The sequence below is a fragment of the Haematobia irritans genome, chromosome 3 (assembly GCF_050003625.1).
Source record: "Haematobia irritans isolate KBUSLIRL chromosome 3, ASM5000362v1, whole genome shotgun sequence".
NCBI classification, from domain to species: domain Eukaryota; kingdom Metazoa; phylum Arthropoda; class Insecta; order Diptera; family Muscidae; genus Haematobia; species Haematobia irritans.
The window spans coordinates 212,375,123-212,389,592 of NC_134399.1; the positions used below are offsets into that span (position 1 = coordinate 212,375,123).

At 29.5% G+C, this 14,470-nt stretch overlaps 1 protein-coding gene across 1 annotated transcript in view; it reads left to right on the forward strand.

The window, feature by feature from the left end:
- LOC142231415 (uncharacterized) overlaps window positions 1-13,927 on the forward strand; it is a 119,428-nt gene extending 105,501 nt beyond the window's left edge. Inside the window, exons 5-7 of the mRNA XM_075302023.1 lie at window positions 4,962-5,363; window positions 11,740-11,786; window positions 11,868-13,927. Of these exons, the coding sequence (XP_075158138.1) occupies window positions 4,962-5,363; window positions 11,740-11,786; window positions 11,868-13,576 (2,158 nt within the window). The 3' untranslated portion in view covers window positions 13,577-13,927. The remainder of the gene's footprint in view (window positions 1-4,961; window positions 5,364-11,739; window positions 11,787-11,867) is intronic.
- The last annotated feature ends 543 nt before the right edge of the window (window positions 13,928-14,470 follow it).

Consider the following 14,470-nt stretch of genomic DNA (forward strand, 5'->3'; position numbering starts at 1 on the left):
CCATTATTCTCATATTTTCCTTGTAAAAATATGCTAATTTTAAAACATGTAAAAAAGACTCAAATTTTGCTATACTATTTTTCTGCGTACATATTGTGAGTACATGGTGCTTATTAAATTTATTTAGTTGTAGAAGTGGAAACTATCTTATTTTAAAAAATATTGACATTGCTGTCGTCGCTGTATTATCTTGAGTAGCTACCCAGTGGTATAAAAATATTCCATTGACGCAAGAGAATGACGAATTGATCACCTATTTGCCACCATCCATACTTTTGACGGGTTCTGTTAGGGAAAATTATTAGAGAAAATTGCATAACATAGTATTACATAAAAATGAAAATGAATACTTTTGTTTTTAACCAAAACATATGTTAATACCCTGCGCTACACTGTGGAACAGGGTATTATAAGTTAGTGCATATGTTTGCAACACCCAGAAGGAGACGAGATAGACACATGGTGTCTTTGGCAAACATGCTTAGGGTGGCCTCCTGAGTCGATATAGCCATGTCCGTCTGTCCGTCTGTCTGTGAACACATTTTTGTAATCAAAGTCTAGGTCGCAATTTTAGTCTAATCGACTTCAAATTTGGCACAAGTATGTGTTTTGGCTCTGAATAGAACCCTATTGATTTTGGAAGGTTCAGGATCGGTTCAGATTTAGATATAGTTCACATATATATCTTTCGCCCGATATGGACTTATATGGCCCCAGAAGCCAGAGTTTTAAACTAATTTGCTTAAAATTTTGCATAAGAAGAACAACTAGTACTATAATCAAGTGTGCCTACTTTGATTGAAATCGGTTCAGATTTAGATATTGCTCCCATATATATATTTCGCCCGATATGGACTTATATGGTCTCAGAAGCCAGAGTTTTACCCCAATTTGGTTGAAATTTTGCACTATGACTACAATTACACAGAAAAAAATATCACCAAAATATTTCCAATTAAAAAGTTAATTGAAGTTGAAAGTTTTTCAATTAGTAAATTAATTAATTAAAAAAATAATGGATAAAATTAACTTTTTAATCAAATTCGGAAGACTAATTTATTAAAAAAAGTGCTGATTTTTTAAATTTTTAATTAAAAATGTATTTCAAAAAAATCATTTGATAATCCAAATAAAAACTCTAAGCCAATTCAGAAAGTAATTACAAATAGTTACCTTTTTTAATTAATAAATTAATTGAGTTTTGCAATCAACATCAATTAAATTTTTAATGGAATCAATTAAAAAATTTTTTAATCAAGAATTTTTTCTATGTCCAATTAAAACTGTGATTGATACTATCATTTTCGTGATTGAAGACATTTCAATTAAAAAATTAATTGGATCAATTAATTTGGTGATTGAATCAGAAAAAACATTTTTGTGTGTACTAGTGTGTGCCAAATTTCATTGAATACGGTTCAGATTTAAATATAGCTCCCATATATATCGTTTGCCCAATTTTCACTCATATGGCCACAGTGGCCAATCTTTTGCTCCGATTTACGTGCAATTTCCCACAGGAATTAGAATTAGTATTTTAACTGTCTGTACCAAATTTGTTTGACATCGGTACAGATTTAGATATATCTCCCATATATAGCTTTCGCCCGATTTACACTCATATGACCACAGAGGCCAATTTTAACTCCGATTTAGTCGAAATTTTGCACAGGGAGTAGAATTTGCATTGTAGCTATGAGTGCTAAATTTGGTTGAAATCGATTCAGATTTAGATACAGCTCCCATATATATGTTTTTCTGATTTCGACAAAAATGGTCAAAATACCAACATTTTCCTTGTAAAATCGCCACTTCTTAGTCTAAAAGTTGTAAAAATGACTCTAATTTTCCTAAACTTCTAATACATATATATCGAGCGATAAATCATAAACAAACTTTTGCGAAGTTTCCTTAAAATTGCTTCATATTTAAATGTTTCCCATATTTTTTACTAACATTGTGTTCCACCCTAGTGCATTAGCCGACTTAAATTTTGAGTCTATAGATTTTGTAGAAGTCTATCAAATTCTGTCCAGATCGAGTAATATTTAAATGTATGTATTTGGGACAAACCTTTATATATAGCCCTCAACACATTTGACGGATGTGATATGTTATCGAAAATTTAGATCTACAAAGTGGTGCAGGGTAACATATAATATAGTCGGCCCCGTCCGACTTTAGACTTTCCTTACTTGTTAAAGTAAATAAAGGCTTTCGTATATAGAAAATTATATACACAATAGTAATGTTCGAATTCAAACGTATGTGGACTTACAAAAAACCTGAAAAAACATTTAAGTTTACGAGGAAACCTTCCAGTTTGGCAACACTGCAGCTTGTCTATGATTAATGAAGGGGACCGAACACCAAAAAGTTTTTCAGCGGTGGATTATCCCACTTCAGTAATGCTGGTGACATTTCTGTTTCAAAGCTTCTCTAAGTGGTTTCACTGCAATGTGAAACGCAGTTCGGACTCGGCTATAAAGAGGAAGTCCCTTGTCATTGAGCTTAACATGGAATCGGGCAGCACTCAGTGATAAGAGAGAAGTTCACCAATGTGGTATCACAATGGACTGAAAAGTTTAAGTGAGCCTGATACATCGTGCTACCACCTAACCTAACCTAACCTATGATTAATGAACAAAAAATTAATTCGATTTGAAAGAAAAAAACGAATGAAAATTTTCTGTAGATATGACGAATCGCCACCATTTTCGCAATTGATTGAGTTTTAGTAGTTAAAATTTAGTTATTTTAAAAAATTATTGACATTGCCGTCGTTGCTGTATTATTTTGAGTAACCATCGTTTGGTTGGTTGTGTTTATGCGTTGTTTTTTGGACCATGAAGAGGTGTGTCGAAAATGGTCCGTATCGGTCCATGTTTTGGTATAGCCCCCATATAGACCGATCTCACGATTTTGCTTCTTGCGCGTCTAGAAACAGTATTTTCTATCCGATTTGTATGAAATTGAAAATCTAGAGGTATTTTGGGACCATAAAGAGGTGAGTCGAAAATGGTCCGTATCGGTCCATGTTTTGATATACCCCCATATAAACCAACCTTCCGATTTGGAGTCTTGGGCCTATAAAAACCGTAGTTTTTATCCAATTTGCCTGAAATTGGAAATATAGAGGTATTTGAGGAGCATAAAAAGGTGTACCGAAAATGGTGCCCATCGGTCCATGTTTTGGTATAGCCCCCATATAGACCGATATCCCGATTTTGCTTCTAGGGCTTCTAGAAACTATATTTACCATCCGATTTGCCTGAAATTGGAAATCTAGAGGTATTTGAGGACCATAAAAAGGTGTGCCGAAAATGGTGCTCATCGGTCCATGTTTTGATATAGCCCCCATAGAGACTGATCTCCCGATTTTGCTTCTTGGGCTTCTAGAAACTATATTTTCTATCCTATTTTCCTGAAATTGAAAATCTACAGTTCTTTTGGGACCATAAAAAGGTGTGCCGAAAATGGTGCCCATTGGTCAATGTTTTGGTATAGCCCCCATATAGACCGATCTCCCGATTTTGCTTCTTGGGCTTCTAGAAACTATATTTACCATCCGCTTTGCCTGAATTTCTTGAGCTTCTATAAACTGTATTTATTACCCGATTTGCCTGAAATTCGAAATCTAGAGGTATTTTTAGACCACAAATAAGCGTGCCGAAATTTAGGTATATCGGTCCATTTTTTGGTATAACCCTCATAAAAACTGATCTCTCGATTTTTACTTCTTGGGCGTCTATAGACTATGTTTTCTAGCCGATTTGTTGGAAATTCTGAAGGTATTTTAAGATAACAAATACGTGAGTAGCAAATGGTACCCACTACGACGAAGAGTTTTCAAAGAAAACTATCATATTTGATTCATGGTGGTGGGTATTTAAAATTCGGCCCGGCCGAATTTACTGCTGTATATACTTGTTATTTCTATAGAATATTCTTGCAAACATTTATTTCTATAGAACATTTCTGGCAATTTTTTCTAAAGTAAATTCTTGCATAAATATATTTCTTTAAACATTTTTGCAAAATTGTATTTCTAAGAAATTTTTGCAAAAATTTATTTTTAATAAAATTTGTGCAAACTGTCAAATTTTCGAAAATCGGGCAACACATAAAATAAAACACTTACTGAAGTAAAACTATATATTAAAAAAAATATTTTTTATATTATTTTTTGAATTGCATAGCATTGCATATAAATGTTTTTTTTTTTTAATTTTGATTTGTGATTTTGTTGTTGAAATGCATAGTTGTGTTAATTTTCTGTTCTTTATATGAAAAAAATATTTTTGTTTTTAACCAAAAAAATAGTTTGTTAATAATATTAACATTGCAGATCTTTTGACTATTGTAAAAATGGAAGTGACGATTTTTCCTGAAAAAAGTGACGATTATTCTTGAAATTTTATTGGCAGCCCTGGTCATAGAGTATTTGGAGTACAGTGTAGTGGGAATTTGATGTTTTAAGTTTTAAAGTGACCATACATTCTGATATTTTGCTAAGGCCGTTTAAAATAGTAACATTCTAAGGTTAAACTTTTTTGTAAGAACATGTACAACAATAAATTAAATTATTGAAAATATTTAAATATTTAGATATATAGCTGTTTCAACAGTTCAACAGAATTATATTATGGCTGTAGGGAAAATGAATAACTGAATGCATCAAAAACCGTTTTGAGACCGAAAATTGTCACTGACAGTTTACAAAAATGTGCGACATGAAATTAAAGTGGCTATATTTAATTAAAAATTGCTTAAAGTCACTAAATATCACAATTGACTATGGACTGACTATAACTCAATACCGATAACTCGTATAGTACATAAACCACTGTTCACCAACAAACATCACCATAACCAGAGAATTGTTAACTCATCACATAATTAAAGTTTTATTTACATATTTTTTTATATTTTGTCCATTTTCTGCTCCATCTATTTTCTAGGAATTCATCAGCATCATCGGTGGAACGTTCCTATAGTGGAGCAACAACGGCCACAATAGGTGGTGGTGGCGGTGGCGGCAGCGGATTAAATGGCAACAGTCACCATAGCACTGTATTCACAGGACCCTATTCGACCGGAACAGCAACCAGATCCTATGACCTCTACAGTGCTGAATGGGATGTAAATCGTGAAAAACGAAATCAGCGAAATTTTGGTAGCATGGCTGCTGCCCAGGTGGTGTGTCTGTGTCCTTTGATGATATTGCGTTTTGCCCGACTCTCCATGGAGGAGACGTATGAGAATCAAAAGCATTTTGACTTCACCTACCTGATGTTTGTGTGGATAGCCTTTTTGCCCACGGTCATTTTCCCATGCATCTATGCTACCCAGATATTACCCAGGTGAGTATGCATGGCATCCTCGTCAATAGATAGAAGGACAATGCAATAGAATTTGCCAGCATTACAAAATGGCAAATAATGAAGGTGTACAATTATTTGCATTTGAAACGATGGAATTCTTGGCTTGTATATTTTCTGTGCCCCACACGCCCCTCCCTCGATAAACTATTAACAACGCAAAAGTCATTGCAAAGAATTTCAAATGGAAAACTTTGCAGTAATTAATGAACATCCCATTATTGTCATAAACTTTTCAGTTTGTCCGAGTTTGTGTTTTTAAGATAGAGTGTCTGTGTATTTCTAAGTGTGAGTAGAAGAATATCGGTTTGTACTGACGTATGTCCGTAAATAAATAGAATGGAGTGGTGGCTTTTAGAGTATTTTATTAATTAATGTAAGTAATTAGTGACTTTTTAATGTTCACAAAGACGAAAATACCATAAGGAAAAACTTATGAAAATACAGGAAATTGAAAAGTTTATGGATCACGAAAATGCTTCACACTCTAAAATAAACTAGGACTACAAAAAAAATTTGTATGGAAATAAAATTTTCTATAGATATAAAATTTTGGCAAAATTTTCTACAGAAATAAAATGTTGACAAAATTTTCTATAGAAATAAAAAGTTGGCAATTTTTTCGCTAGCAACAAAATGTTAGAAAAATATTCTATAGATATAGAATTTTGGCAAAATTTTCTATAGAAATAAAACTTTGACAAAAATTTTCTATAGAAATAAATAGTTGGCAAATTTTTCTATAGCAACAAAATGTTGGCAAAATATTCTATAGATATAGAATTTTAGAAAAAAGGTTCGTTGGAAAAATTTTTTATAGCAAAAAAATTTTCTATAGATATAAAAATTACCATCATCTAAAAATCTTGGTATTGCCATATATTGTGAGAAGCCTCACGCCTATACTTAAATAAAATGTTGGTAAAATTTTATATAGATATAAAATTTTGGCAAAATTTTCTATAGAAATAAAATTTTGGCAAAAAATAGAAATAAAATTTTGGAAAAATTTTCTATAAATATAAAATCTTGGCAAAATTTTCTATAGAAATAAAATTTTGGCAAAATTTTCTATATACACAAAATTTTGACAAAATTTTCTATAAATATCAAATTTTGACAAAATTTTCTATAGATATCAAATTTTGGTAAAATTTTCTATAGGAATAAAATTTTGGCCAAATTTTCTGTAGAAATAAAATTTTGGCCAAATTTTCTATAGAAATAAAATTTTGGCCAAAATTTCTATAAATATAAAATCGTGGGAAAATTTTCGATAGATATAACATTTTGGCAAAATTTTCTATAGACATAAAATTTTGCAATATTTTCTATAGACATAAAATTTTGGCAACATTTTCTATAGACATAATATTTTGATAAAATTTTATATAGAAAAAAAATTTTAAAAGATTTTCTATAGACGTAAAATGTTGGCAAAATTTCCTATAGAAATAAAACTTTGGCAAAATTTTCTATAGAAATAAAATGTTGCAAAATATTTCTATAGCAACAAATGTTGGCAAAATTTTCTATAGATATAAAATTGACCATCATTTAAAAATCTTGGTATTGCCACATATTGTGAGAAGCTTCACACCTACAATAAAATAAAATATTGGCAAAATTTTCTATAGAAATAAAATGTCGGCAAGATTTTATTTAGATATAAAATTTTGGCTAAAATTTCTATAAATATAAAATTTTGGCCAAATGTTCTATAGAAATAAAATTTTTGAAAAATTTTCTATACAAATAATATTTTTGAGAAAACTTCTATAAATATAAAATCTTGGCAAAATCTTCTATGGAAATAAAATTTTGGCAAAATTTTCTATAAATAAAACATTTTGGCAAAATTTACCATATACATAAAATTTTGACAAAATTTTATATAGAAAAAATTTTGACAAAATTTTCTATAGCTATCAAATTTTGGCAAAATTTTCTATAAAAATAAAATTTTGGCCAAAATTTTCGGTAGGATTAAAATTTTGGCAAGATCTTCTACAGAAATAAAATTTTGGCAAAATTTTCTATAAATATAACAGTTTGGCAAAATTTTCCATATACATAAAATTTTGGCAAAATTTTCTATAAAAATGAAATTTTGGCCAAAATTTCTATAGAAATACAATTTTGGAAAAAATTTCTTTAGGAATGAAATTTTGCAAAAATGTCTATAAATATAAAATTTTGGAAAAATCTTCTACGGAATAAAATTTTGGCAAAATTTTTTATAGATATAACTTTTGACAAAATTTTATATAGAAAAAATTTTGACAAAATTTTCTATAGACGTAACATTTTGACAAAATTTTCTATTAAAATAAAATTTTGGCAAAATTTTCTATAGAAATAAAATTTTGGCAAAATTTTCTATAGAAATAAAATTTTGTCAAAATTTTCTATAAAAATAAAATTTTGTCAAAATTTTCTATAGACGTAAAATTTTGTCAAAATTTTCTATAGGCGCAAAAATTTTGACAAACATTTCTATAAAAATTAAATTTGGCAAAATTTTCTATAAAACAAAAAAAAAAATTATATAGAAAAAAACTTTGACAAAATCTTCTATAGACGTAAAATGTTGGCAAAATTTTCTATAGTAATAACATTTTGACAAAATTTTCTATAGACGTAAAATTTTGACAAATATTTCTATAAAAATAAAATTTTGGCCAAATTTTCTACAGAAATAAAATTTTGGCCAAAATTTCTATAGAAATAAAATTGGCAAAATCTACAGAAATTGACAAATTTCTGTAGAAGATTTTGATAAAATTTTGGCAAAATTTTCTATAGATATAACTTTTGGCAAAATTTTCTATAGATATAAAATTTTGACAAAATTTTATATAGAAAAATTTTTTGACAAAATTTTCTATAGACGTAAAATGTTGGCAAAATTTTCTATAGTAATAAAATTTTGGCCAAATTTTCTATAGAAATAAAATTTTGGCCAAATTTTCTGTAGAAATAAAATTTTGGACAAAATTTTCTATAGAAATAAATTTTTAACATTTTCTATAAATTAAATTAAATTTTGGCAATATTTTCTAGAAAAATGAAATTTTGAAATTGTTACGTTGATTTCTTGTAAAATTGGTAAAAACGATAAATTAAAAAAAAATTATATATATTTGATTGGGTCCCAATTACCCTAAAGAATTAATTTTTTATGTTTTTTTTTTAACAAAAATACAAAAATAATCTCGGAACGAAATATGAATATAGTCGGCCCTTGCAGAAGTCGCAAGTAATTATCGCAAGATATAAAAAATAAATTAAACATTTTTCATAAAAACGAGCTCGTTAAAATAATAATCTGGGTACAAAATAAGTAAAAACGTCGGTTTTGCAGAAATCGGAAGTCAATGAAAATTTAATTAAAAATTGTTGATAAACATTTTTTGACAACTTTTTTTTGGAAAAAAACGAACCTCGAGTAGAATGTAATAAAAAAAAAACTTTGAAAAACAAGTAAGGACGGTCAAAAGTCGGGCGGGGCCGACTAAATTATACACTGCACAGAATATATAATTTAAACAAATTTTATTTTCGTGGAAAATTTTCGAAATTTTAATACTATTGAAAAATTTGTTAAAATTTTATTTCTATAGAAAATTTTGTGAAAATTTAATTTCTATAGAAAATTTTGTGAAAATTTTATTTCTATAGAAAATTTTGTGAAAATTTTATTTCTATATAAAAATTTGTCAAAATCTATTTCTATAGCATTTTTTCTCAAATTTTTGCAACAAAAAACGTATGCACTAACTTATAATACCCTGTTCCACAGTGTGGCGCAGGGTATAATTAAAACATATAAATATAATGGCTTTATAGAACATTTAGTCAAAATTTTATTTTTATAAAAAAAAAATCTAAAATTTTGTTTGTATAGAATATTGTATAGAATATTTATTTCTATAGATTTTTTTTTTTTACAAGATTTTATTTTTTTTATTTTCAAGATTTTATTTCTATAGAAAGTTTTGTCAATATTTTATTTCTCTAGAAAATTTGTCAAAATTTTGTTTCTATAGAAAATTTTGTCAAAATTGTAGTTCTATAGAAAATTTTGTCAAAATTGTAGTTCTATAGCAAATTTTGTCAAAATTTTATTTCTACAGCACATTTTGTCAAAAATTTTGTTCTATAGAAAATTTTCCCAAAAATTTCTTTCTATATTAATTTTTGCCAAAATCTATTTCTATAGCATTTTTTTCAAATTTTTAACAACAAAAATTAAAACATGTAAATATAATGGCTTTATAGAACATTTAGTCAAAATTTTATTTTTATAAAAAATCTAAAATTTTGTTTGTATAGAATATTTTCTTTTATACAAAAAATTTTGTCAAAATTTATTTCTATAGAATTTGTTTTTTACAATTTTATTTTCAAGATTTTATTTCTTTAGAAAGTTGTGTCAATATTTTATTTCTGTAGAAAATTTGTCAAAACTTTGTTTCTATAGAAAATTTTGTCAAAATTGTATTTCTATAGAAAATTTTGTCAAAATTGTAGTTCTATAGCAAATTTTGCCAAATTTTATTTCTACAGAACATTTTGTCAAAAATTTTGTTCTATAGAAAAATTTCCCAATTTTTTTTTCTATAGAAAAATTTGTCAAAAATTTTGTTCTATAGAAAAGTTTCCCAAATTTTTTTTTTCTATAGAAAAGTTTGTCAAAAATTTTTTTCTATAGAAATTTTGTTTTCTATAGAAAATTTTGTCAATATTCTATTTTTATGGAAAATTTTGTCAAAATTGTAGTTCTATAGAAAATTTTGTCTAAATTGTATTTCTATAGAAAATTTTCTCAAAATTTTATTTCTATAGAAAATTTACTCAATTTTTTTTTTATAGAAAAGTTTGTCCAAATTGTATTTCTATAGACAATTTTGTATTTCTATAGACAAAATTGTATATCTATAGCAAAATTTGTCAAAATTTTATTTCTATAGAAAATTTTTTCAAAATTGTAGTTTATTTCTATACAACATTTTGTCAAAAATTTTTTGCTATAGAAAATTTTGCCAAAAATTTTTTTCTATAGCAAATTTTGTCAATGATTTATTTTTATGAAAAATTTTGTCAAAATTGTAGTTCTATAGAAAAGTTTGTCTAAATTGTATTTCTATAGAAAATTTTTTCAAGATTTTTTTCCATAGAAAATTTTCTCAAAATTGTATTTCTTTAGAAATTTTGCTCAAAATTTTATTTTTATACAAAATTTTGTCCCAATTGTAGTTCTTTAGAAAATTTTGTCAAAGTTGTATTTCTATAGAAAATTTTGCGAACCTTCTATTTCTATAGAAAATTTTGTCAAAGTTTTATTTCTATTTTCTGCAAGTTTTATTTCTGTGGAATATTTTATTTCTATAGAACATTTTTTGAAAATTTTATATCTATAGATAATTTTCTGCAAAATTTTATTTCTGTAGAAAATTTCCTGCAACATTTTCTGTCTCTGGAATTTTTTGCAACTTTTTTTTCTATAGAAAATTTTGTAAAAATTTTTTTTATATAAAAAATTTTGCAAAAATTTTGTTCAAATATAAAAAAATTTCGCAAAATTTTATTTCTATTGAAAAATTTTCTAAAACTTTGTTTCTACAGAAAATTTTTCCAAATTTTATTTCTATTAAAATTTTTGCAAAATTTTATTTCTATAGAAAAATTTGTCAAAATATTATTTCTATAGTAAAATTTTGTCAAAATTTTATTTCTATAGTAAAATTTTGTCAAAATTTTATTTCTATAGAAAATTGTATCAAAATATTATTCTACAAAAAATTTTGTCAAAATTTTATTTCTATAGACAAATTTCTCAAAATTTTATTTCTATAGGAAATTTTCACAAAATTTTATTTATATAGAAAATTTTCACAAAATTTTATTTATATAGAACATTTTTACAAAATTTTATTTATATAGAAAATTGTATGTTTCACTGTGTGTCGCATGGTATAACAAGTAAGCTTTTTAAAATTTTGAAAAACTCGCTCTTGATCTAGTGGTCACTTAGCCCCTCTAACTTTTCCGATGTGTTAAAAATTTTAATAAATTTTAACTTAGTTTATCTTAAATTTAGTATTTCTGACTAATGCCAATACTATGCTACCTAAATCACCTCATTGCAATTCTCAAAAAAAAAAATGTTTTGTTTGTTTGTAAAATGAGCTAACTAAAAATTGTTGTTTTGTTTACATTTCTTTTCATGTTGTCCACTTTGATAATGTTGTCTTCGTTGGCAATGATAATGATGATGATGATGATGCTACTGGTGCTATTCACTTGGAATTCTTGATTTACTATGAAACATTCTCTCACACTTTCTGTTGGCCAGAGATGAACAAGAACGTTTGCGAGGTTACTTCCGTCTATCGTCGAAACGTTTACCCAGCAAATCCAATATAAAAAGATCAAATGGATGTCTGGAGCATGGATGCTCTGGTGGTTTGAATGGAGGACGAGGCCGGGGCAGTGGAGCAACTGGAGGCCGTTGTAGTGATGGCAATATACCCAGCTCCAGAGAGAATTCAATTGAGAAAGATGAAAACACCAATACGACCCAAGCAACCACATCCATCATTCTGAATGGCGATGGTTATATGAGTGGTTTATGTGGTGGCACAGCAGGCCCAGCTGGGGCTATCATTGGTCCCGGTGCTGGTGGCGGAGCGAATGAAGCAATGACAACACAAAAGCATGACAGCTCCAGGAATGTGGCAACGGGAAAATATCAACATCAAAATTCCCTCACTAAAGAGCCAACAGCTCGGACAGCTCCTCCCAGACAATTCAGTAAAGAAGGAAAATCCTTAAAGCGATCCGAAGGACCTTTCACCAATGGCTCTGTTCATGGTGATGGTGGGAAGAAATATAAACGCTCCAAGGAGACTGGGATGATGGCGGTGGGAAATTCAGATGTTCGCATAAATATCATATCGGATGGCAAGACGAAATCTTCTACGGCAGCAGCAACGACAGCAAGACGTGGTGGTGCTGGCGGTGGTGGCGGTGGTGGCGGCTCGTTGAGTAGTGCAAATGGCAGTGCTGTTGTCGGTGGTTTAGGAGGTCAACAACGTAAATTGACTTTGGAATCCTTGGATAATCGTTCGGCCTCCAATATCACAGCTTCGACATATTGCAATGGCAGCAGTAGTCTGGCCGATGATGGTGATGTTAGTAATTTTGGTGATGGTGAAGATTCGTCCATTGTTAGTGGCATGATTGTCCAGGGCTGTTCGAACGGCAGCAGCAATGGCCTGCCTCCGTATTATGAGAAAAAACCCAGTGGCATGAGTCTTTACTCCTCCACCACCAGGACGCGTGACATGTCCTTTGATGATTGTAGCTCAACATTCTCACGTCTGGACTCCTCAAGTACTTTGGCCCGGGAAATGGAAATTCTTGATAGGCTAGAACGTGAGCGATCCAATATGGATATGCAAGAGCTACTGCGTAGAGACAACAACAGTGATTTGCAAAAACGCCGCGATGGCGAAAGAAGACGCCTTCCCGATATAGACAAAATTTGTCTAAGATCTCCCAAGGGCAAACGTGATTCATATTCCTATGAGAAATCGAATAATACTTCCATCACTTCCCTATCGGCTAAAGTGCCCACTTCCACAGATCCCTTGAATTCCAGTGATGCCTATAGCATTAACGATGGTGAAGGCGATCATATTCTGCCCTATGATGATGAAAATCTACGTTCCACTAAATCCTCGCAACGTTGTAGCATAGACGAGGAGGTGCCCTCGGATTTTTTCGATCCCTACACCCCGGGCGATACCACCGCTATACTGCCCGCCTCAGCCCCGGCCGTTAGTGGAAGTGGCCAATATCAATATTCACGACGTTTAAGCCGTAAATCTTCGTCACATCATAATCCCGGTGTGGCAAGTTCACATCGCATGTCCAAACGTGATAGCTTCAATTCATTGCATAGTAATGACTTGATTGCTGGAGCATTTGGCGAATTGGATCCCACACAACCGTTGACTAAAATGTCTGTGATTGAAAATCGTATGGTGAGAAGAAGTGGTAGTGGTCGAACTTCATCGTTTTCTTCATCGGCAAGAAGTTCGATGAAGTCACGTGACTATAGTCACAGCTCAGCTCATTCAACACATCCAGAGTTGGATTTTAGGGAAAATTTCTTGGCCGATTTGTAAACAAGCAGAGGAGGAGGAGGAGGAGAACGAAATTAAAATCGAAAAATGTTAGTGAAAGATTTTGAAAAACGTAAGATGAACAACAAAAGATCTATTGAAAAATTATGGTTAGAGTGAGATTATAAGAAGCTGTTGGGATCTTACGCCCCTCACATATGGGGGAGGTCCTTTCCTCACCCCTTAGCTCAAGGATGTTGAATGACATTAAAATGTTTTTTAGTATTGATGATAGTTACTGAGTAGGAGATTGCATATAGGATTTGTAATAAAACGATTGAAAGTAGAATGAAATGGTGCTTTAGATTGGTAACAAAAACTATTTAGAGTCAATAGTAAATCTAGTTATCAACCTCTTTCCTTCCCCTAAAATCATGAAATAGATAAAGATGAAGCTTAAATTTATAGCCATAGATTCGATAATATCCGAAATTAGTTCGAATCATTAGCTTTGTTTAGAATTAACCATTTTCAGAAATTCTAAAGAGCAGTTTCATTGCGTTTTAAGACTCACAAAATCTACTAAATGTATATTTGAAATTCCTTTTTTATATGTGCAAAATAAAAATTGAAATATAGTTAAAGTGGATTTTGGAAGTGTAGTGTCAATAAGGTATTAGACAAATTTGTATTTATCCCAAATTTTACATTTTTGTTTTTAAATTTTATTTCAAGAAATAATATTTTCTGAATTTTTGTTATTTTCAAATTCTACATATCTATTGAATATTAAATTAGTGCTTGTGTATTTGTATTTTGGTAATTTGTTCTCATTGTGAATTTTTTATATCGCTGAATGGTTATCAAATGAAACTTATTGTGAATTGTTAATAACTCCAAACTTTCGCTCTTTCTCTACTTCATTATGGTAAAAATTAAAGATTTTGCTCCATTTGT